The 24,907-nt window shown below is 43.5% G+C and overlaps 1 protein-coding gene and 1 non-coding gene across 2 annotated transcripts in view; one reads left to right on the top strand and one right to left on the bottom strand.

Annotated features, from left to right (window-relative positions):
* PRDM7 (PR/SET domain 7) overlaps window positions 1-23,639 on the top strand; it is a 34,571-nt gene extending 10,932 nt beyond the window's left edge. The window contains exons 2-13 of the mRNA XM_047077431.1: window positions 7,574-7,627; window positions 7,759-7,877; window positions 8,781-8,934; window positions 9,341-9,464; window positions 9,783-9,890; window positions 15,236-15,285; window positions 18,216-18,372; window positions 19,008-19,109; window positions 19,324-19,595; window positions 20,020-20,087; window positions 21,276-21,543; window positions 23,376-23,639. Coding sequence (XP_046933387.1) covers window positions 7,574-7,627; window positions 7,759-7,877; window positions 8,781-8,934; window positions 9,341-9,464; window positions 9,783-9,890; window positions 15,236-15,285; window positions 18,216-18,372; window positions 19,008-19,109; window positions 19,324-19,595; window positions 20,020-20,087; window positions 21,276-21,543; window positions 23,376-23,639 — 1,740 coding nt within the window. The remainder of the gene's footprint in view (window positions 1-7,573; window positions 7,628-7,758; window positions 7,878-8,780; window positions 8,935-9,340; window positions 9,465-9,782; window positions 9,891-15,235; window positions 15,286-18,215; window positions 18,373-19,007; window positions 19,110-19,323; window positions 19,596-20,019; window positions 20,088-21,275; window positions 21,544-23,375) is intronic.
* On the bottom strand, window positions 6,647-6,752 carry LOC124511982 (U6 spliceosomal RNA). The gene has a single exon (XR_006962020.1). It is a non-coding gene; the product is annotated as a U6 spliceosomal RNA (small nuclear RNA).
* Window positions 23,640-24,907: the final 1,268 nt, after the last annotated feature.

Genomic DNA, 24,907 nt, shown 5'->3' with positions numbered 1-24,907 from the left:
TTGGTAGACCACTGCACCCAGTGCTATATAAATCCACACCTGTCTCCCATGTATCCTCGTGGGTCACACCTATGCTGGAACCTGGAACTGCCCACACAGATTGGGGCCAGCAGCACCCTTCCCAGGGAAGGAGGGCAGAAGGAACCTGCATGAGTTCTGAGGCCCTCCATGCTCTTGACTGAGTTTGGGCTGGATTTGAAACAGACCGTAACCAGCAGACATTTCATTCTTCTATTAGAGCCCAGGATGGGGGTGGGGAGAGTAGAAAACCCATGGTCCAGCTTGATCTCTGCCTCACGGGTGACCCTGGGCAAGTCCTGTGCATCCTGGAGAGATGATGAGGAACAGGAAGGGGACAAGTTATGTTTAACCCTGACCCTAACCCTTAGCCACTAGACCCAGACCCCAACCTTGACCCCTAAACTCCAAACCCTGACCCTAACCCTCTCTGTTTATCTTTACATTCATCTCACCTTAGTAAACATGTTGAAGCTTCTACACGCATTACCATGCTGTGACCACCATGCGATACATTTAAAACAGAATTTAAATATACAATAGTTGTTTCTACGAGTGCTATTCGCGTACAAACTTCAGAGCTGTTATTTTAATAAATTCACCATGTAACGAAAATAAAACCATGCTAAATGCACATTTGAAAATGTTTTTGTGGAGGCGCCTGGGTGGCGCAGTCGGTTAAGCGTCCGACTTCAGCCAGGTCGCGATCTCGCGGTCCGTGAGTTCGAGCCCCGCGTCAGGCTCTGGGCTGATGGCTCGGAGCCTGGAGCCTGTTTCCGATTCTGTGTCTCCCTCTCTCTCTGCCCCTCCCCCGTTCATGCTCTGTCTCTCTCTGTCCCAAAAATTAATAAACGTTGAAAAAAAAATTAAAAAAAAAAAAGAAAAGAAAATGTTTTTGTGCATGCTGCTTGCATGTAATTTGACAGGAGACATGTTTCATTGAATGAATGCTTGACCACAATGTAGTAGAATTAATACAGTATTTAAAGGCACATATGTAAAAAGCAAAACAAAACAAAACAAACTTCAAAACTGCTGCTTTCTGGGAATGTGACAACATTGTTATCACAATGAATGGATGTGTTACCCAAAATGTAACTAATGTACCCCAGTGCATAAGGCTGTGCAAAATTAAATGTTTCCAACACTACTTTCTTATAATCAGGTTTACTAGAGATTTTGTACTATTTGTCAGGTGAAGTTCAGAAAAATTGAGTGACTTTTCAAGGACATGCATCTAATATTCTTGAAAATGGTGACAGAGGCTTTCATTTTCTCTTGGGTGTATTTCCATTATGAACAAAGTCTCTCCTTTAGCTACAACATTTCTGGGGAATCTAAAATTTAACAACAGGGCTGGGACCAGGTATCTCTGGAGAAGAACAGTAACCCAGTGACACAGTATAACATTTTGACCTATGAGAATTTACCTGCTAGGCTGAAGCTTTGGGAGACAAGTGGACACTTTGACCTCACATTCTGGCTGATCAACACGTTTCATTTACATAGGGAAAGCAAGTATGCCATATATATAGCCCAATACTTTTCATTTATTCTTTTTTTTTTTAATTTTTTTTCAACATTTATTTATTTTTGGGACAGAGAGAGACAGAGCACGAACGGGGGAGGGGCAGAGAGAGAGGGAGACACAGAATCGGAAGCAGGCTCCAGGCTCCGAGCCATCAGCCCAGAGCCCGACGCGGGGCTCGAACTCACGGACCGCGAGATCGTGACCTGGGCTGAAGTCGGACGCTTAACCGACTGCGCCACCCAGGCGCCCCTCATTTATTCTTTTAGTAAGTTATTTACAGTAAATGTTTGTATATTTTTAAGTAAAAAAAAATAAAAAAGAAAACACAACATTCCAAATGACACAAAAGAAAAACAAGGCAATGCAGACAGTGCAGAGCCTACTTGGGATGCTCTCTCCCCTCTCTCCCTGCCCCTATCCCTCTTGCACTCTCTCTCTTTCAAAATAAATCAATAAACTTTAAAGAAAAAATTTAGAAATTAGTCCGAGTTAAAAATTCACTTGAACCATCTCATTAGGTTTCCATTTTTTTATTGAAATATAATACACCCTCATGCATTTTTGAAGTTTTATAATATTCCACTACGGAATAGTTAACTGTAATTTAACAAACTGTCTTCTGCTGAACACTTTCTTTCTCAATAAAATCTCTTGCTATTGTAAAAAGCGTGGGTAAAAAAATTTTTTAACATACTTCATCTCATAAAAGGGAAGCACAACTATGGTGTAAATCTTGAAAAGTAGAGTTTCTGGATCAAAAATTATGTAGATATTACATCTTGATGGCTATTGTCAAAATGATCTTCGTAGAGATTATACCAATACATGCCTTCTCCCAGCTTGCTTCCCCAAACCGCCAATAGTGTTATCTTTTCCAAAATATTTTGAAATTTAGGGGCAGCTGGGTGGCTCAGTCAGTTGATCGGCTCAGGTAATGATCTCACTGTTGGTGAGTTCAAGTCCCACGTTAAGCTCTGTGCTGACAGCTGGGAGCCTGGAGCCTGCTTCGGAGTCTGTGTCTCCCTCTCTCTCTGCTCCTCCCCGTTTGCACTCTGTCTCTCTCACTCAAAAATAAACATTAAAAAAAAAATTTTACTTCCCTTAATCATCATTTCACTGAATACTTGTGGGCCCAAATTCATCACGATTCTCCAGAAAAATAGAACCACTACTACGGATATATGTATATAAGACACATTATTATTACTGTTATTGGCTGTGAGAGCGTCTGGAATTTAATCTCACATTGCGACGGCCAAGAAAAAGGGTTTCGCTCACTTAGGCGCCCCGTGCTGGGCCCTGATTCACAGTGGAGGCCCCAGGGACAGCTAGGACAGCTCTTGGGAGGCCAGGTAGGCGGCCAGGGTCACCCAGGCAGTCTCATATGGGGCCACGCCCAGCCCTATGGCAAGGACCTCCAGCAGGAATGATGGGGTTTGGGAATGATGGGGGTTCAGAGCTGATGGCCAAGAAAGAATTCTTGAGACGTCTTTGATGCAAAAAGGTGATCTTATTAAAGCACCGGGACAGGACCGTGGGCAGAGAGAGCTTCACTAGGATTGTGAAGAGTGACTGTTACATACTATGGAGTCGGGGAAGGTAAAGACCCAAGGGAGGCCTCCAGAAGACTTTCATATGCTAAAGAGGACTCCAAAGACACCTGAGGCCTTGCTATTGTCAAGCTAAGGTTGTTTTCCCTCTAAGCTAAGACCTAAGTAGGGAGTGCCTGGAGAAATGTTATACTCTGTATCAGCCTCAAGTATTTGTCAATGGACTGAAGGTTATAAAGAAATTTAGTTTTAACTTCAATTTCCTTCTTGCCTTTGTCCCCCACATCACTATGGAGGAGAGGGTGAAGTTGGAGCTCCAAGAGACTGAGTCTACAGGTTTCTGAAGATTAAGCTACCGATAAGATTGCCTTTTTCTTGTAATTCACTAAGACGTCTAAACTGATGGAGGCTCGGGTCCCACCTGACTCTGATCTTTTATCAGTCAACCACTTGTTTGCCCCTTTCCTGGGTTCTTGGGCAGTCAGAAGTGCCTGAGGAATGTCACACAGATCCCACGGGGGGGGGGGGGGGTTGTGGGGTGCCAGACTGCCTTATTGTCCCTCATCACACTGACGACACCCAACCCTGCAGTTGCCAGGTGGCAGAACTCAGGGAGCTCCAAATTGCCCCAGGACCTGGGCCAGGGGCCACAGGGTCTGCACCTTCCGCTCTGCTCCCCCTATACAATACATAAAATGAACCGCCCCAGACCTACTTCTAGATTTTATTTAAATCATATTAATATGACTGTATCCTCACTTGCCAAACTGGACAGTTTTAATATGAGTATTTATAAGAAATGTTAATACCTACCCCCGATACGGCAGAAGACACCAGGACAGACGCAGACAGCCATTTTGTGAATGGATTGTTTAATAACAGCACGTTACTGTGGAGGAAGAATTGTTAAAAAAAAAAAAAAAAAAAAGGCTTTCTTAGCTTTTTAATTGTTGATTCTTTTATTTGTTTCGTTTTTTTTTTTTTTAACATTTATTTATTTTTGAGACAGACAGAGACAGAGCATGAACGGGGGAGGGGCAGAGAGAGAGGGAGACACAGAATCGGAAGCAGGCTCCAGGCTCCGAGCCATCAGCCCAGAGCCCGACGCGGGGCTCGAACTCACGGACCGCGAGATCGTGACCTGAGCTGAAGTCGGACGCTCAACCGACTGAGCCACCCAGGCGCCCCTTGTTTTGTTTTTTAATGCTTAGTTATTTTTGAGAGACAGAAAAGCACAAGTGGAGGGGCAGAAAGAGGGGGACAGAGGATCCGAAGCAGGCTCCATGCTGACGTGGGGCTCAATTCCACAAACCATGAGATCATGAACCCAGACAAAGTCGGAGGCGCTACCGACTGAACCACCCAGGTGCCCCGAATTGTTATTTCTTTCTTGTGGTTTTGTAAGAATGTAGAAGCATTCCTTCTTCGATAATGTTAAATTTGTAAGTCTCAGATGACACGTGAAACCTTTTTTAAGATTTTTCTCCAAGTTTTGAAAAGCTATTACCCAGGATCATGGTGTAGTAAGACATATTTTTCCTTTAAAAAAACTTGAGTGTGTAAAGAAGCTGTTGTACACCTATGATTTAATAAAATAATTCGAAAGGAAAAAAAGAAATATTAACATCTGACAGGCTAGCCCACCCACTACTTTTAATTATTTTCAAGTTTCCTTGCTATTCGAGTTTATTTTTACACATAACTATTTCATGAGCTTGGAAAATTCCATAAATTACATTGTTATTTTATTGGAATAACATTAAAATTTACATTAACATATGGAGACCTGACATATTTATAACACTCCGTATTTCTGTTCAAGAACACGGGGCGCCTGGGTGGCTCAGTCAGTTAAGCGTACAGCTTCGGCCCAGGTCATGATATCCCCTTTCGTGGATTCGATCCCTGAGTCAGGCTCTGTGCTAACAGCTCAAAACCTGGAACCTGCTTGGGATTCTGTGTCTCCCTCTCTCTCTGTCCCTCCCCCACTTGTGCTGACTCTGTCTCTCTCAAAATAAATAAATAAACTTCAAAATTTTTAATACAATAAAAATTAAAAAAAAACAAAGTCTCCTGTTTCGCCTGGGTAGCTCAGTTGGTAAAGCTTCCGAATCTTGATTTCAGCTCAGGTCATGATCTCATAGTTCCCTGGGTTGGAACCCCACCCCCACTCCCAACAGGCTCTGGGCTGCCAGCCCTGAGCCTGCTTAGGATTCTCTCTCTCTCTCTCTCTCTCTCTCTCTCTCTTTCTGCCCCTCCCCCCTCATTCTCACTTCTCTCTCTCAAAATAAATGTTTAAAAAAAAAAAAGTCTCGGGGCGCCTGGGTGGCGCAGTCGGTTAAGATTCCGACTTCGGCTCAGGTCATGATCTCTCAGTCCGTGAGTTCGAGCCCCGCATGGGGCTCTGTGCTGACAGCTCAGAGCCCGGAGCCTGTTTCAGATTCTGTGTCTCCCTCTCTCTGACCCTCCCCTGTTCATGCTCTGTCTCTCTCTGTCTCAAAAATAAATAAACGTTAAAAAAATTTTTTTTTTAAAGTCTCATGTTTCTTTGAACAGCAAAGCCAACAACAGGGACCACATAGATGCTCCTGCACAAGATCTGCTAGCAACTCACAGCTGACCAGTCAGGGTAGCAGCAACTCCCAAAACATCTGCAAACACAGAGATGGTCTCCCAGTTTCTAAAAACTCCCCGCTCTTTCACTGTTGCCTCTACTTCCAGCACCATTCTTGCAGGAACCTGAGAGGTCTGTGGGTCCTTAAAGTTCTGGTCTGCCATTACCTTCATGACAGCAGAGGGAGCAGTCCACTTGCCCGGGTGACCTTGCCTGGAGTCTTACATTCCTTCCTTGGAAAGAAGGCCTACTTCATGTACAAGGAAATCATGTTATGTTTCTGTGATCAAAACTTAGTAAGGGTCAGGGATGCCTGGGTGGCTCAGTCGGTGAAGCGTCTGACTTCAGCTCAGGTCATGGTCCCGCCAACTGTGAGTTCAAGCCCCGGGTCGGACTTTGTGCCAAAAGCTGGGAGCCTGGAGCCTGTTTCAGATTCTGTGTCTCCCTCTCTCTCTGCCCCTCCCGCATTGATGCTCTGTCAAAAAGAAATAAACATTAAAAAAAAATTAAAAAAAAAAAAACAAACAGCTTGGTAAGGGTCAGAAACACTCTTCCCTTTTTATCTTCTGAAAGCCAGTGCCCCCCCCCCCCCCGTGGACTCATTGTCCTGTATTTGATGCCTTATTTTTATGCAAAATACTCGAATTTTTTTCATTTTTTTCTTTGATTTTACTTACGTCTTCTTACTTCTCTTGACTTTTTTTTTTAATTTTTTTTTTCAACGTTTATTTATTTTTGGGACAGAGAGAGACAGAGCATGAATGGGGGAGGGGCAGAGAGAGAGGGAGACACAGAATCGGAAACAGGCTCCAGGCTCTGAGCCATCAGCCCAGAGCCTGACGCGGGGCTCGAACTCCCGGACCGCGAGATCGTGACCTGGCTGAAGTCGGACGCTTAACCGACTGCGCCACCCAGGCGCCCCAATTGACTTTTTTAAATATAGAATGCTTCAAAGTTTTGTGTATCATCCTTGCACAGGGGCCATGCTAATCTTCTCTATATTGTTCCAATTGTAGTCTACGTGCTGCCAAGCGAGCACTACTTCTGATGACTTTTGGACCTGCATTATCTAAACACGCCTATTACTCACGAATGCCACTTCTACTTTTCATTAGGAATCCGACCCCCGAGTTGTTTTCTAATATACTTACTATTCCATTTGTTGGGTTTAAATCTTTGAGCCATAGAGATTTTATTTGGTGTCTCTACACACCGTCTCACCAGACAATACTTAATTACATAGTTGTCCCCTGCATGTAATACGATATTCACTATATACTAACGGGTCATACAGCTCTCGCTAAAAGTGGATTTTACAAGGACGGGGACAGATGGGCCTAGGAGACCCTTCCAGAGCCTGATAAAAGTCTGGTAGAGAAAGAATCTTTTCAGAACACAGGATGCCTATGTCCACCCTAAAGCCCTGCCGTCAGCTCAACGCTCCAAACTCAGCCTGCGCTGCAGGACGCCCTGCGCAGTCTCCGGCCCTGCGCGTCCTTCACCAACGTGGGGGGGGGGGGGGGCGCGGGTACGGAAGGGAAGTGATGAAAACTACCAGAATGCCCGGGGTGGGGGGGGGGAGGCGGGGTGGGGGGGGCGGGGGGAGCCTTCTTGAGAGACACGCGCTGGACTCAGAGCAGCCAATCGCCGCGGGGTGGGGCGGGAGCATCCGCGGGGGTGGCGTTCGGCCAATGACTGACACACACGGCTCGCCCTACGCTCCGCCCCATCAGGCCCCTCCTGACCGCCAATTGGAGGGACCGCTTCGATTGCAGCGCTGATTGGTGGCTCCTGCCTGACAGGGCGGTATAAGCGGGTATCTCGCCCTCCGCTGTGTCTTGACTCTCTCCCGGCACACAGCGCTCCGGGGCTCAGGAGCGGGCGCAGATCCGGGTGGGCAACGAGAGAGGCCCGGTAGACTGACGAAAACACCGAGGACTTTGCCGTGCCGTGTGAACCCCTTGTAAACCCTGATCCTGAGCCCTTCAAAGCCCTCCTGGGAGACCCTAGATCCCCTCACCCTGAAAGGCTCCAAATCCCCTCAGCCTCAAGGGACACCCAATCCCGCCGCCGTCAGGGAACCCAAATCCGCTAACTTCGTGGAACTTCACGTCTCCTCAGCATTGGACCCCAAAGCAGCTCGGCTGCAGAAACCTCATATCGCGTCACCCAGAGAAACGCTAACCCCCCCAATTCTTAGACCCCCAAATGTCCTCAGCCCGAGGAGCCTGAAATGTAACACCCACAGAGAGAACAAATTTCCCCAGTGTCAGAGACCCTGAACAGCCCCTGCCTGTGAACTCTTCAATCCTTTCAGCTTCAAAGACCCCAAATAACCTCAATGTCAGAAAACCTAAAGCCCATTAATGAGAGAGTCCAAATCTCCTCAGAATATGACTTAACATTTCCTCAGTCTCAAAGATCCCAAATCCTCTCAACCTGAGCATTCTAAACCTCTTCAGCCAGAAAGACCCAAATCTCGTCCTGAGAGACTGCCAGTATCATCAGCCTGAGGAACCCTAAGTGTCCTCATCTTGAGGCCCCAAATCCCCTTGACTTAAGAAACCCCAATTCCCTCAGCCTGCGAGAGACCAAATCTCCTCACCCTGAGACATCTCTGTCCCTTAGAGACTGAGCCTGTTTATACCAGATTTTTCCAGAATCCCCAGGTGCACATCCCAAGAAGCGCTTCTTTGAGAAATATTCACTTACTCTCCCCGGAACGGGCCGGCACTCAGGGGCCTCCAGGCCTCCTTGGTACTCCTCTGGCCTTGCACCTCAGGACTCTAACCAAACGCCCACAGCCACATCCCTTTGCGACCTTTCCTCATATGGGCCGAGCTGCAGTAGAATAAAAGAAACAAAATCTAGCTCACGTTAGATTGGCCTGTCATTGCCAGTAGAGGTTCTCCATCCCATCACTACCCGCAGGTTTCCCCTGCATCTTCTAATCCTCCCTGGGCTGCCCACATCTTTTCTGGATACCCCACCCAGATGGAGAAAACAGACATGGCTCTGGGCAGTGGTCTGCGCTGTCACCCCCTGTCAGCACCTTCTCCTTCCACAGGTGCCTCGGCCTTAGGACAAAGAGACTCATGGAGCCATTGCCAGCCTCAGAGTCGGAGCGGGGCCAGCCGGGAGGTCCCGGCACCACGAGCCCCCTCAGATTCCCGGAGCAGTCCGCTGAGAGAAGCTCAAGGAAAGCAAGATGGAAGCCCACGGTGAGAGGTGTGGGAGAAGCTGGGCTCCAGACTTCTTGGAGAGGATGAAGAGAGGGGCCTGGTGACCAGGAGCTGGTCCTTGGAGGACCACAGGCTCCTGGCCTACACCAGTGAATGTACACAGGATAAAGGGCACTCACTCCTTTACAGGACGTGGGTGGGGGAGGAAGTTACACGGGATAGTAGCATCAGCGATTTCCCTTTGCCAAGAGAGAGCTAGTAAAATGCTTAGTGTTTGTTCAATTGATCAGGACACCATCAAGAAGGACAGAAACGCTTTACCCTGGCTTAACAGAGAGCACCCAGGAAGCAGGGTACACACTACATACAAGGTGGAGGAGAAGGCCCGGCTCTAAGTTCTGACTTGCATTAGTAAGTCACTGATGGGTTCTCTTATTTTCTCTAGGCCAAAGATGCTTTCAAAGACATTTCCATATACTTCTCCAAGGAAGAATGGACAGAGATGGGAGACTGGGAGAAAATCCGATACAGGAATGTGAAAAGGAACTATGAAGTGCTGATGACTATAGGTAACCAGAAGTGCTGGGTGCTGAGGAGCCTGGGAAACATGAATCAGGCCTTCAGTCCCTATATTAGTTTGCCTCTCGGGTGGCTCTGTCTGATCACAGTTCCCTTCTGTGTGAAGACAAATCTGGAATGAAATTTTGTTCTCTTCTATCAGTGTAGGGCTTGCACTGGCAATGCACAGCTCATCTCTTGCCTTGTTCTAGACTCTCCCAGCCCATACAACTGAGTCGCACTGACTAGGAGATGTGCTCCATTGCTACCGTGCTTTGTTCCTCCTTCTAGATCTTCCCTCTTAGGACAAGGATTTTGCTTCTTTCCAGGTCTCAGAGCCCCTCGACCAGCTTTCATGTGTCACCGCAGGCAGGCCATCAAACCCCAAGTAGATGACACTGAGGATTCCGATGAAGAATGGACACCAAGGCAGCAAGGTGAGGGGCCAGGAAGATTTAGAGATTTCCTCCTGGAACCCAAAGTTTAGGTCTCAGCTGCATCTCAGGAGTTAAAAAAGGAAACTCTTTCCGCAGAAACATAAATATAAGTAGACGCAAAACAGCATATCACACAGTAAGAGGCTATTCATATAAAATTTTAAAATGTGGATGATAATAATTATATTATTTATAAATACATTAAGAGTGGTAAATGTATCAAAATCTGAACATGAAAAAGAAATGCCAAATTCAGAACAGTTATCATAAGGGAAGAAGGAATGGGTGACAGGTGGCTTTGCTGTGTCTTGGATAGTTTTTTATTTGCTTTTATTGTTTTTGAATTTTAAAATAGAAATTAAAAGATATAAAGATAAAAATTAAAAGATATAAAGTTGTGGCAGAATGTAGAGATAAGGCTGAATGGTGGTGGATGTATAGGTTTTCCAATATAATTCTCCATACCTTTCTGTATGTTTAAGATTTATCATTCGTTTTTTTTTAAAAAAAGACTGTTTTTGCTAAACATTGCTAGTTAATGAAAGGGAAGATAAAGAAACCTTAATTAGACTGTACGTCCACCAGAGAGCTTTCTAAAAGTAATTGCAGTTATTCTCATTATCCAATTATTGGATTAAATTTCTTAAAAAGAGAAAATGATGAACATATTATGTAAAGATACAGTTTTTAGGTATATTTAATCACACACATGATCTTCTTACCCCAAAATGAACCAGATTCTTTGTCATAATTCTGCAAGAGGGTTTGAGGTAACTAGTCTCCCTGATCTTTCCCACCTATCACTCGCCAGAGACAGCATCAGGCAAACAACATGAAGTGTGATCGCTACAAAATAGAACTGAGAAACTCACTTCCTCTTTTGCTGTTCAAACAAAAGAGTTTGGAAGGGTTGATCTCCCTAAACTGGAGAAAGCAACTTGGGTTAGGTCTATGATTCTATCTACGGATTTCAGAGATTTGAAAACCCAGTGTGTGGTTGTCCACAAAGGTTTGACATGAAAAGAGTCTTCATATACCCCATGGTTTACCATACATCTACACAGCTTTATCTACCCTCAGCTAAAATTCCCACCCCAATTTTCTTTATTGTGGTTACAAAATATAATAACATAGATTTACCCTCTTAACAATGTTTAAGTATACAGCACAGTATTATTAGCTACATGCACATTATTGAACAACAGATTTTTAGATCTTTTTCATCTTGTATGACTGAAACTCTATACCCATGAACAACAACTTTCCATTTCCTCCCCTCCCCTTCCCCCGACAGGCCCTGGAAACAACCGTTCTATTTTCCATATCCATGAAATAGATAACTCATATATGTGGAATCATGCAGTATTTGTCTTTTGTGATATGTTTATATCAATTAGCATAATGTCCTCAAAGTCCATCCATGATGTAACATATGACAAGACATCCTTCATTTGTAAGGCTGAATAATATTCCCGTGTGTGTGTGTGTGTGTGTGTGTGTGTAATTTCCTTTATCCATTTATTTGTCGATGCACATTTAGGTTGCTTCCACATCTTAGCTATTATGAATAAGGCTGCAATGACCTTGAATGTACAAATATTTATTCAAGATCCTGTTTCCAATTTTTATACACATACCCAGAAATTTGACTTCTAAATCATATGACAATTCTTTTTAATTTATTGAGCATCCTTCATGCTGTTTTTCATAATGCCTGCAACATTTCACATTCCCACAAATAGTGTGTAAGGGTTCCAATTTCTCCACATCTTTGCCAACACTTGTTATTGTCTGGTGGTTTTTTTTTTTCATACTGATTATACTAATGGGTATGAGATAATATCTCATTGCAGTTCTAATTTGCACTTCCCTGAGGATTAGTGACAATGGACCATCTTTTCTTTTTTTTTTAATTTTTTAAGTTTATTTATTTTGAGAGACAGAGAGAGTGAGCACAAGCCGGGGAGAGGCAGAGAGGGAGAGAATCCCAAGCAGGCTCAGAGCCTCAGCACAGAGCCCAATGTGGGACTCAAACCAACAAACCACGAGATCGTGACCTGAGCCGAAATCAAGAGTTGGACGCTCAACCAAATGAGCCACCCAGGCTCCCCTGGAACATCTTTTCATGTGCATTTTAGCCACTTGTATATATCTTCTTTGGAAAAAAATGTCTTTTCAAGTCCTTTTGCCATTGTATTAAAACCTCAGGCTGCCATAATAAAGTACCATAGACTAGGTGGCATGAACCACAGAAATTTGTTTTCTCACAGTTCTAGAGGCTGGAAGTCTGAGATCAGGATGCCATCATAGTCCAGTTCTATTCTTGCCTTGTAGGCAACCTCCATCTTACTGTGTGCTAGCATGACCTCTCATTTATATGTGCATACTCTTGGAGAAAGAGAGAGATTTCTCTTCTTAAGGGCACTAATCCAATCATGAGGAGCATACTCTCATGACCTTATCTAAATCTAATTACCTTCCAAAGACCCCATCTCCAAATACAATCACATTGGAGGTTAGGGTTTCACACAGGGACCTTTTGGAGACATAATTCTTTTCATAGCACCCAATTTTTAATAAGGTTACTTGGTTTTTTACTATTGAGTTTCAGCAGTTCTTTGTGTAGTCTGGATATTAACCCCTTATCAAATGTATATTTTACAATTATTTTTTCCCATTGCCTTTAAAAAAAATTTTTTTATTCTTTATTTATTTTTGAGAGAGAGACAGCGAGACAGAGTGTGAGAGGGGAAGGAACAGAGAGAGAGACAGAGAGAGAGAGAGAGAGAGACAGAATCTGAAGTGGGATCCAGGCTCTGAGCTGTCAGCACAGAGCCCAACACGGGGCTTGAATTCATGAAACGTGAGATCATAACCTGAGCTGAAGTTGGACGCTTAACCGACTGAGCCACCCAGGTGCCCCTCCCATTGCCTTTTCACTCTGTTGACTGTGTCCTTTGCTGCACAGTTTTTTAGGTTTAGTATGGTCCCATTTGTCTATTTCTGCTTTTGTTGCTTGTGCTTTTGGTTTCATATACAAGAAATTGTTCCCCATTCAATGTCATGAGGCTTTTCCCCTTGTTTTCTTCTAAGAGCTTTATACTTTCTGGTCATACATTTAGGTCTACGGTCCTTTCAGAGTTGGTTTTTGTATATGATGTAAGATGAAGATCCATCTTCATTCCCTTTTTAAAGTTTTTATTTTAATTCCAGTTAGTTAACATATAGTGTTACTATATTAGTTTCAGGTGTACAATACAGTAAACTACCACTTTCATACAGCACCCTGTGCTCACCATAAGTACACTCCTTAATCTCCAGCACCCATTTAACCCATTCCCCCACTTACCTCCCCTCAGGTAACCATCAGTGTGCTATCTATAGTTAAGAATTTGTTTCTTGGTTTGCCTTTTTTTTTCCCCTTTGCTCATTTGTTTTGTTTCTTCCACACATGAATGAAATGTACGGTATTTGTCTTTCTCTGACTTATTTTGCTTAGCATAATACTCTCTAGCTCCCATCCACGTCATTGCAAATGTTAAGATTTCATCTTTTTTTATGGCTAATATTCCATTGTGCCTGTGTGTGTGTGTGTGTGTGTGTGTATTTGTATATATATGTATATCAAATAAAGAATGCCAAGACTACATCATGGGGAAAGGACAATATTTCAACAAATGGTGTTGGGAAAATAGAATATCCATATGCAAAAGAATGAAAATGTCTTGAAAAAGAAAAACAAAGCTGGAGGCATCACATTTCTGGACTTCAAGTTATATGTCAAAGCTGTAGTGATTCAAACAGTATGGTACTGGTACGAAAGACACATAGATCAATGAAACAGAATAGAAAACCCAGAAATGGGGGCACCTGGGTGGTTCAGTCAGTTAAGCGTCTGATTTCGTCTCAGGTCATGATTTCACAGTTCATGGGTTCAAGCCCCGCATTGGGCTTTTCACTGACAGTGCAGAGCCTGCTTGGGATCCTCTGTCTCCCCTCTCTCTCTCTCTGCCCCTACCCCACTCACACTGTTTCTTTCAAAATAAATAAACTTAAAAAAAAAAAAAAAGACTCCCAATCCATGAATATGGGATGTGCTTCTATTTACTTGTGCCTTCTTTCATTTCTTTCAGCAATGTTTTGTAGTTTTCAGTGTTCAAATGTTATACATCCTTAAGTTTGCTCCTAATTATTTCATTCCTTTGGTGCTATTATAAATAAGACTGTTTTCTTAATTTCCTTTTTGGATTGTTCATTGTTAGTACATACAAACGCAACTAATTTTTTAGTGTTAATTTTGTATCCTGCAACTTTGCTGAATTTGTTAGTTCTGACAGATATTGTGTGGAATCTTTAGGACTTTCTACATATAAGACCATGTCATGTGTGAACAATGATTTTACTTCTTGCTTTCCAAATTAGATGCACTTTATTTACTTACTTACATACTTACTTATTATTTTTCTCCAATGCCCTGGCTAGGACTTCGGGTACTATGTTGAAGAGAAGTAGTGAAGTGGGCATCCTTGCCTTAGTCTTGATCTTAGAGAAAAAGCTTTCAGTTTTAAACTGCAGAGTATGATGTTGGAGATAGACTTTTCATATATGGCCATTATTAGAGTGAGGTAATTTTTTCTATTCACAGCTTATTGAGATTTTTTTGTCATAGAAGGTCAGTATATAGGGGCGCCTGGGTGGCGCAGTCGGTTGAGCGTCCGACTTCAGCCAGGTCACGATCTCGCGGTCCATGAGTTCGAGCCCCGCGTCAGGCTCTGGGCGGATGGCTCAGAGCCTGGAGCCTGTTTCCGATTCTGTGTCTCCCTCTCTCTCTGCCCCTCCCCGTTCATGCTCTGTCTCTCTCTGTCCCAAAAATAAATAAACGTTGGAAAAAAAAAAAAAAAGATTTAAAAAAAAAAAAAGGTCAGTATATATATATATATATATAGTTATATATATATAGTTATATATATATAGTTATATATATATAGTTATATATATAGTTATATAGTTATATATATAGTTATATAGTTATATATAGTTATATATAGTTACATATATAGTTATATAGTAGTTATATATATATAACTATATGTAATAGATAAGTTATGAACATAGGATGAAGCTTAAATGAGGTTTTGTCTATTTTTTTAACATTTTCAGAAAATTAGTTCATGTCACCAGTAGCAGCATAGACTTTGATAATATTTCAAAAACCACTTTCCAATCACCTTTTGGTAGTCCTTGTACTTGCCACTCCTTAGTCAAGAGTTCTGTGTCTCTAGTGAGAGTCTCTGGAGCTTAGAAACATTTGCCAACCAAAACACTGATTTCTCATCACTTTATAGTCAAACCTTCTTGGGTGGCATCCAGAGTGGATCAGAATAAACAACACAAGGTGAGTATTTCCCAGATCCTGATGACAAGAAAATCTTTCTCATGGATTTAAACACAGGTAAGAGTAGAAGAATTCAGAGTATCCTAAAAACTGCTGCCTTCCTTTACTGATCTCTTTAGCACAATATCCGAGATCATCATCGCTGTAATAGTTAACAAGAACAGCAACAATATTAGCTATCACTTGTTTTATTTTCACCGTACTTCAGACTTTATTTTAAGCATTTACACAAATAAACTCACTTAAACCTTACAACAACCCTATGGGGGGGGTACTATAAATATCACCATTTATAGGTGAGATTGAGACAAAGACATGTTTGCTTATATACCTGACATCACAGTGCTAGTGGTAGTGCAGTCTAATCTCAAGCTCCTTTTCTAAACCACTTAAAAGCTCATTAAGACTTTCATAGTTTTATAAAATTTACATTATTCATTTGATTCATTTCAACCCAGTTCTTTTCTAGTATGCTGAAGTGAGAGATGAGCTAAGACCCCCTAAGTAAGAGAAGCTGACAAATAATACCAGCAATTTGTACACTCGATCGTCCCAGATGAAAGAGATAGCATCCCCGCCATCAGAGCCTCCCATTCGATTTATTTGTTAATTTATTTATTTAGAGAGCAGAGAGGGGCAGAGGGAGAGAGAATCTTTTTTTTTTTAATTTTTTTAACGTTTTATTTATTTTTGAGACAGGGAGAGACAGAGCATGAACGGGAGAGGGTCAGAGAGAGAGGGAGACACAGAATCCGAAACAGGCTCCAGGCTTTGAGCTGTCAACACAGAGCCCGACGTGGGGCTCGAACTCACGGACAGTGAGATCGTGACCTGAGCCAAAGTCAGACGCCCAACCGACCAAGCCACCCAGGCGCCCCAGAGGGAGAGAGAATCTTAAGCAGGATCCACTTCCAGCATGGAGCCTGTCTTGGGGCTCAGTCTCACAACCCTGAGATCATGACCTGAGCTGAAATCAAGATTCAGATGCTTAGGGGCGCCTGGGTGGCGCAGTCGGTTAAGCGTCCGACTTCAGCCAGGTCACGATCTCGCGGTCTGGGAGTTCGAGCCCCGCGTCAGGCTCTGGGCTGATGGCTCGGAGCCTGGAGCCTGTTTCCGATTCTGTGTCTCCCTCTCTCTCTGCCCCTCCCCCGTTCATGCTCTGTCTCTCTCTGTCCCAAAAATAAATAAACGTTGAAAAAAAAAATTAAAAAAAAAAAAAAAAGATTCAGATGCTTAAATAACTGAGTCACCCAGCCCCCCCCTTTTTTAATGTTTATTTATTTTGAGAGACAGAGAGAGAGAGAGAGAGAGAAGAGACTCTCAAGCAGGCTCCACACCCAGCACAGAGCCCACCACAGGGCTCAATCCCAGGACTGCAAGATCATGACCTTGAGCCAAAATCGAGAGTCGGTCGCTCAACTGACTGAGCCACCCAGATGCCCCCAGAGCCTCCCATTCTAATAAGAGGAAGCATCTGAAGCCCTGAGTACCTTCAGGTTTGATGACTGAGAAACAACATATAAAATGACTTAAAGACTTCATATACGTTACATAATATTCTTTAGAAACTCACCTATCTGTGGAGCACCTGGGTGACTCACTCAGTTAAGCGTCAGACTCTCAATTTAATGGTTCGTGAAATCTCATCACTGTCAGTGCAGAGCCTGCTTGAAATTCTCTCTCCCTCCCTCTCTCTCTGCCCCTTCCCTGCTCCCTCTCTCCCTCTCTCTCTCTCTCAAAAATGAATAAACTTAAGAAGAAAAAAAGAAACTTACTTAACGAACTGATTTAAAATGTTCATACTTGTAGGAAGAAGCAACAGCTCCTTCCTCTGAGCTCTCATTAGGCAACTCTCATGTTGTTCAGAATCGTTTGTGTAGCCTGCTTCTGCCCTGCAGGCTCTTTCTTCTCAGAAGTCCCAGGCCCCACAGGGCCCCTGAATGTTTTCTGAACAAGTAATTCCACGTTTACAGATTACATTAGAAATAAAAGGGCCAAAGAATGCTGAATATAAGATCTGTGATTTAGATTTTGAATATGGAGACAATTGAGAACCCTTTAAATTGACAGCAGAACTGTAATCTCACATTCATACTGTATCAAATAGCTCATGAGACAATTTGATGATCATTATAATATTTCCTGTTTACTATAACATTAAGAAATAGCATGTATACAGGGCACCTGGATGGCTCAGTTGAAAGAGCATGGGACTTTTGGTCTCAGGGTCATGAGTTCAAGCCCCATGTGGGATGTAAATATTACTTAAATAAATAAAACTTTTTTAAAAATTAGCATGTATACCATTTTATGGATCAGGAAAACTGAAGAGAGCTAGCTGCTGGTACAACCTTATTCAAACAGAATTGACATGAACCAGCTAATTTAATTCCAAATATTCTTTCCTGGATATGGCAAGCGACAAATTTAGCATCCTTTTTTTTCCCCCCAGTGTTTAGATACATTTCCTCCAACGCTTTATCATCTTTCCCCTCTCTCTGCTCTGTCACCTCATTTTCCAGACGTGTGCAGTCCCTTCCACTTGTCTACATTTCCTCCTCCATTAAATGTCCACTAGTTTATAGATGATCCCCTCTTTTTATCTACAAGTCCTCACCACTTTCTTTCACAGACCTTCTTGATTCTCCAGCCAGTTTTCCCAAGTGTTCTCCCTGCCTCCTTCTCACTTTTATGGAGAAATTTGAGAAAATTTAAAGAGAAAGAGTCTTAAGCCATGGGTTATAGTTTTGAATTCAATATCCACATATTCCCTTTCTTTTCCCTCTAGTATTCGGAATCCCCAGGTATTTCCAAGTGTTGTTGAAGTATTAACCAAAGCAATTCATGTGAAAACACATCATAAGCCTTACAGGACTAAAAAAAAAAAAAAAATGCCTGTTGTCTTTTAACATGTGACTCTCACATTGAAGGGAACCCACAGAGTGCCATTAAGTAAGGAATCTAGTTTGAAGGAATTCTCAGAAACAGCAAAGTTGCTGAACACAAGTGGCTCAGAGCAGGGCCAGAAACCAGTGTCCCTTCCTGGAGAAGCAAGTACCTCTGGACATCACTCTAGACGAAAATTGGGTAAGAGAAAGAATAATATGGGAACTTTGGTCCCTCTAAGTCCTCCAGAAAGTTTGATGAATACAACCTAGGTATGTGGAGTGGACTTTGGCTAGGCCTAGGTTAAAGCTAGACTAACCTGAGACCTGTAGTTACCGTTGAGGTCTTGGATAAATCTTATAAATTCTCTGAGCTCCTGAATGCTAATCTGTAAACTGAAGATAAGAATGCATAGCTCATATACTGTTTGAAAGCATTAAACATTTAAGAATTGACACATGCAAGTTGTCCAATAAATCCCTCAGTGATAATAAAGACCATACTTTCTTGGTGTTGAATGCCCAGGCTCTTGCTCGATGCCTAACATGTAATGTGCCCTCAACAAATATTTTCTGAATGAAGAAATGCATGAATGAACCATTTTCTAAGAAGAAATATTGTAAAGTAAGCCTGATAATGGGAAGAAACTAACATTGAATTAGCCATCTACAGTCAGTATGGAGTCTTACTCTCTGAAGTAAGAGTTTGGACAGTGGGGAGAGAGTATATAGAAGGATAAGTAATAATTTATTAGAGGAGATTTTGCATTTTCTGACAAAACGGGACTAACACTCCAGACCCCACCAACCTCACTCATGTACTCTTTTCCAACTCAGAGCTCAGGAGAAAGGAGATTGGAGTGAAGATGTATAGTCTACGAGAAAGAAAGGGCTTTGCATACCAAGAGGTCAGCGAGCCCCAGGATGATGACTACCTCTGTAAGTGACCATCTTGGCCCACTCTCAGAGAAAGCTGTTCTCTCCTGGTACAATAACTTCATTATGTCATAGGGACCCCAAATCATTCTCCTCCCCTAGTAACCAGGAGTATAGGATAGAGGCTAAATGATGTGTGTTGGGCTAATTCTGAAGCTACTTAAGTGCAGGAACATGCACTAACCCTTTTCCTAACCCCTGTTGCTCTCACTTCCAGATTGTGAGAAGTGTCAGAATTTCTTCATTGACAGTTGCGCTGTTCATGGGCCCCCTACGTTCGTAAAGGACAATGCAGTGGGCAAGGGGCATCCCAACCGCTCAGCCCTCACTCTGCCCCCTGGTCTGAGAATCAGACCATCGAGCATCCCTGAGGCTGGGCTTGGAGTATGGAATGAAGCATCTGATCTGCCACTGGGTACACACTTTGGCCCCTATGAGGGCCAGATCACCGAAGACGAAGAGGCAGCCAACAGTGGATACTCCTGGCTGGTGAGAATCATCTACCTCTTCCCCTGTCCTCTGGTTTCCCACATCTCTGCCGTGGATTGGTAGGACATCACCTTCTACATGGATGAGAATAACATGGTTAGTTCTGTGTACTGAGTGGACTTTGCATGAACCTGGTGTTCCTACTTAAAGATCAGGGGGTAAGAGGGAGCATAGTGGTACAGACACAAACAGGAAGCTCCTCCCTTGCGGGACCTGAGCTCTGAGTTGACAAAGCGACCCAGCTGTGTAGACAACGACTAAGGAGTACATCATGTGGTCACACTGGGGACTGATTCCATACAGGCTGAAAGACCACTGACCACAGGAGAGTAAAATAATCCCTCTATTACCTCCCCACCCCTCACACACCAAAAAACAAAAAAACAAAAAACAAAAAACTTTAATTTATCTTTCTCAAACTCAGATCACCAAAGGGAGAAACTGCTACGAGTATGTGGATGGAAAGGATAACTCTTGGGCCAACTGGATGAGGTAAGGCCAATAGAGTTCAGAGCTCCAGAGAGGACATTCACCTCTCACAAACCTACGTCCCTTTCCTTCTCATCATGTCTCCCTCAATGGTCTCCCTCAATCCTCTGTTCCTCTTTTTTCTCCATGTAATGCTCTTTTATTTCAAGAGAAATTAATGGGGGAAAGGAGATAAGAATATAGTATATGTCCTCAAAATATGCTAGACAAAATTTGGACACTGGCAAAAACCTGAGGAGCCTAGATTCATCAGGAACACTGGACTCACACTTCAATTTATCTGATCAATGTTTATAAGCATTTACTATGTTCCAGTTTAGACAATGGAGTTCATGAGTTAAACATATTATACAACCCATGTTTTATGGAAGATATATTGCAGACAGACAACAGACAATTGAGTTTAAGAATATTTAACTATCATTTCCCTGTTTTTCAAGAGGTATACGGTGGAGAGATAGCTTCAAACAAGTGACCTTTAATATGTGAGGGCAGTAGCTCTTCCTCGTCTCAGTTCTAATAGAACTGGGTTCTGAAGCCTGTATAAGAATGGGCTACAGTATGGCCACAGGCCTCTGTGCTTCATGACCCAGCCCCTTTCCTTGAGGGGCTCTCATTTTATCAGGGAATGCAGTATGTAAATAAAATATTGCTTTTCTGTGTCATTTTACTAAGACAAAGGAAGCTCCAAGTTTCTATGGGAACTCAGTGGAGGCAAGTGAATGGTACCTCAGACACAGTGTAGGGAGATTGAAGAAAGCCTTCTCAAAGGAAGATAGCCACACTTGGGCTGAGTGTGGAATGATGTGTGTTGATCTAGAAGCAGAGTCCATGGTCAAGCATCAAGTTCTGTGGTATAAAACAGAACTTAATTTAGAGTTTAGAGAAACAAAAGGTCACTGGGTTTTTGTGACCAATCAAGGTGGCAGTAAGTCTGGAATTGGGATTTAGAAAATGGTTAATCGAGCAAAGGGGAAAACATTAAAGGCAGGCTGTGGCCAGTAAGCAGAACTTAGAGATGGGAATCCATATGATGTTGTGAGGGAGACTTAAGTATGAACAGAAGGTTCCTGAGGAGTTGGGGAGTGGACAGCACCACAGCATAGAGGCCTTGAGCATCGGGGCAGATCTGACACATAATGGGAATTTATCTCCTATGGTTCTTTTTCCCTTTCCCTGCCTCAACCCCAGGTATGTGAACTGTGCCAGGGACGATGAGGAGCAGAACCTGGTGGCCTTTCAGTATCACAGGCAGATCTTCTACCGAACCTGCCGGGTCATCAGGCCAGGCTGTGAACTGCTAGTCTGGTACGGGGACGAGTACGGCCAGGAGCTGGGCATCAAGTGGGGAAGCAAGTGGAAGAGCGAGCTCTCAACAGGGAAAGGTGGGCACCAATGCTCTTCAAAACAGAAAGAAAAGAAAGAATTCTCCGTGGCAGTTTCCATGTCCAGCTCTCGAGTAGAGTAAAATCCTGTCTAAAATCAGTACGATTGCAATTCAGATGCTTCAGAAATAAGGATTCATTTCATATGCATTGGCCTCTTAGAAATAATTTTTAAGTTTTTCATTTTTGTTATGATTTTTTAAATACCTCGTGCATAAAATGTGTAACAGAACATAGTGATAAAAGACTTAGAGGCCAAAAAATTAAATTTTCAAGCACCTACCAGCTCCCTCACTAAGTCAGTTTCTTCTGCCCTTTTAGCTCGCTCTTCTTAATTTGCTCAGTATTTCTAAATGACATGTGTATGTTGGTGTGCGTTCACTCATAATTTAGTTAGCTGTCATGTGAGTTCCTACTCTGTTCCAGACAGCCTTCCAGGAACTGGAGGTGGAACAAGCTTCTCAGAATCACTGCTCTTGAGCACCTGATAAGTGAATGAGTAAGGGAAACACATGTACAGATGCATGTGTGTGCATAACATCACACAGCAAGTGGTGCTTTGAAAATAAAACTAGTCCTGGGAAAGTGCCTGGGGACCAGTGTGAGGAGAGGATGGGATGGGGCAGAGCTTGGACAGAGAAGGGCTCTCTCTGGACATGCGCAAACACCCAGGGGTAAAGGATTCCAGGAAGAGGGGGCCTGCTAGAAGAGAGGCCCTGAGGCACAAGAGAGGTGGGGCATGTGTGGTATGTGGCTGAGAATCCATAGATACGTAGACGCCCTAGAGCCTGTGGTCCACGCTGAGACACTGGGGTGTTTCCTGACTGAGACAGAACAATTGTGCAATTTTCGACTGGAGAGTGGCATGTTCTCTATTTTAAGATGATGTTTTGGTTAATTTTGGAGAGAGACTGCAGTGGGTAATCCCCTCCAAGATCACTTCATCTCTAAGTGAGAGAGGGTGGTGGGTTGGCAGAAGATGAATGGTGGTTGGGAGTGTGATATATATACCCATACTTGGTCGAGGAAATATTTTGAAAGGACTTCCCATTGTATTTGAGATGAGCTAAGACCGAATGAAATAAAGTATGAAGGATATATTTTCATGTTATGATTTGTAGAAAACTGAAAGAGAAGCAGTTTATAACCTAGTTGGAGCAGCAGGAACCAGAGTCCTTTAGTCCAGGAGACTGCACTGCTCTGTCTCGTCCAATCCAAATCCCACTTTCAGATAGAGATCCAGACACATATTGGTTGTCAATTAAATATGTCTTTTTAATGTTTCTATTTATTTCTGAGACAGAGAGACACAGAGCGTGAGCAGGGGAGGGGCAGAGAGAGGGGGAGACCCAGAATCCAAAGCAGGCTCCAGGCTCCGACCTGTCAGCACAGAGCCCGACATGGGGCTCAAACTCACAAACGGTGAAATCATGACCTGAGCCGAAGTCGGTCGTTCAACCGACTGAGCCACCCAGGTGCCCCTAAATATGTTTTTTTAAATGGGGAGACTCAAGTTCATATTTAATGACACATTCTAAGTCATCAAAAGGGCTGTTGCCTCTCAATAGAATAAAATCACTGTAGACACTGTCACAGAGTCACATGACTTAGAAGGTGTTTGTATGTGGAGAAAGGTCATTGTAGTTCCATTCCTATAAGGAGGGAAGCTTCCTCTGATGCTGCTTGAAGGTACCTAGTCTGGGCAATACATAAAAAAGACCCTTGAAATGGGCTTTCTGGATTTACTCAATGTAGTAAGTGAAAATGGAATGGAAAAATCAAGGAAAACTTGGTGGGAGACAGATCTTGCATTGTCAACACAATAAAAATGAGTAGTGGGGCAGGCCTTACCAGGAGACAAAGCATACAACGCAACATCTACCTGACCAAAAATTTCCTCTTTCAGCAGAACCACAGCCAGACATCCATCGATGTTCCTCCTGCTCGCTGGCCTTCTCCAGTCAGAAATTCCTCAGCCAACATGTGGAATGCAAACACTCTTCTCAGAGCCTCCCACAAATATCTGCAAGAAAACATTTCCAACCAGAGAATCCCTGCCCAGGTGATCAGAATCAGCAGCAGCAGCAACATTCTGATCCACACAGCTGGAATGACAAAGCAAAATGTCAAGAGGTCAAAGAAAGGTCCAGACCTTTGCTTAAAAGTATAAAGCAGAGGAGAATTTCAAGGGCATTTTCCACCCCATGCAAAGGACAAATGGGGAGTTCTAGAGTGTGTGAGGGAATGGTGGAAGAAGGGCCCAGCACAGGCCAGAATTTGAATTCAGAGGATACAGAAAAATTATTCATGGGGGTAGGAATGTCAAGAATTGTAAGAATCAAAAACAGAGGCTGTGAGCAAGGGTTCAATGACAGATCACACTTCAGCAGACACCAACGAACACACAAAGAGGAAAAGCCCTCCGTTTGCAATGAGTTTAGAAGAGACTTCAGTCATAAGTCAGCTCTTATTACACACCAGAGGACACACACAGGGGAGAAGCCCTATGTTTGCAGGGAGTGTGGGCGAGGCTTTACACGGAGGTCAAATCTCTTCACACACCAGAGGACACACACAGGGGAGAAGCCCTATGTTTGCAGGGAGTGTGGGCGAGGATTTACATGGAAGTCAAATCTCTTCACACACCAGAGGACACACACAGGGGAGAAGCCCTATGTTTGCAGGGAGTGTGGGCGAGGATTTACATGGAAGTCAAATCTCTTCAGACACCAGAGGACACACACAGGGGAGAAGCCCTATGTTTGCAGGGAGTGCGGGCGAGGCTTTACACAGAGGTCAGATCTCTTCAGACACCAGAGGACACACACAGGGGAGAAGCCCTATGTTTGCAGGGAGTGCGGGCGAGGATTTACACGGAAGTCAAATCTCTTCAGACACCAGAGGACACACACAGGGGAGAAGCCCTATGTTTGCAGGGAGTGCGGGCGAGGCTTTACACACAGGTCAAATCTCTTCAGACACCAGAGGACACACACAGGGGAGAAGCCCTATGTTTGCAGGGAGTGCGGGCGAGGATTTACACAGAAGTCAAATCTCTTCACACACCAGAGGACACACACAGGGGAGAAGCCCTATGTTTGCAGGAAGGATGGACAAGGCTTTACCAATAAATTGCATCTCAGCTACCAGAGAACAAATGTAGCCACCACACACTCCATACCCCAGCTCTGAGGGAGGTTCAGAAGAAGCCTACTGACCCCTTACACTCCCCAAGAATATAATGAGAGCAGATATAACAGGTTAAACAAATCCTCTACTTTCAGGGCAAGAGATGAGGTATACAAACGGGGGAAGGTTCCTTGAGTGTTTCTGGGTTATGTTGACGCCAATCCCCTCCATGGTTTTTTGGCCTCCTGTTCTAATAAATTTTGTGTGCATTCAAATCCAAACTCCACAGCATGTACCTCTTCCCCCCTT

Source organism: Lynx rufus, unplaced genomic scaffold, assembly GCF_022079265.1.
Source record: "Lynx rufus isolate CCGP_SWC_20201006 ecotype Redwood Valley unplaced genomic scaffold, mLynRuf1.p SCAF_16, whole genome shotgun sequence".
NCBI lineage: Eukaryota > Metazoa > Chordata > Mammalia > Carnivora > Felidae > Lynx > Lynx rufus.
Note: the sequence above shows the minus strand (reverse complement) of the source record. Positions and strands in the feature narration are given on the sequence as shown.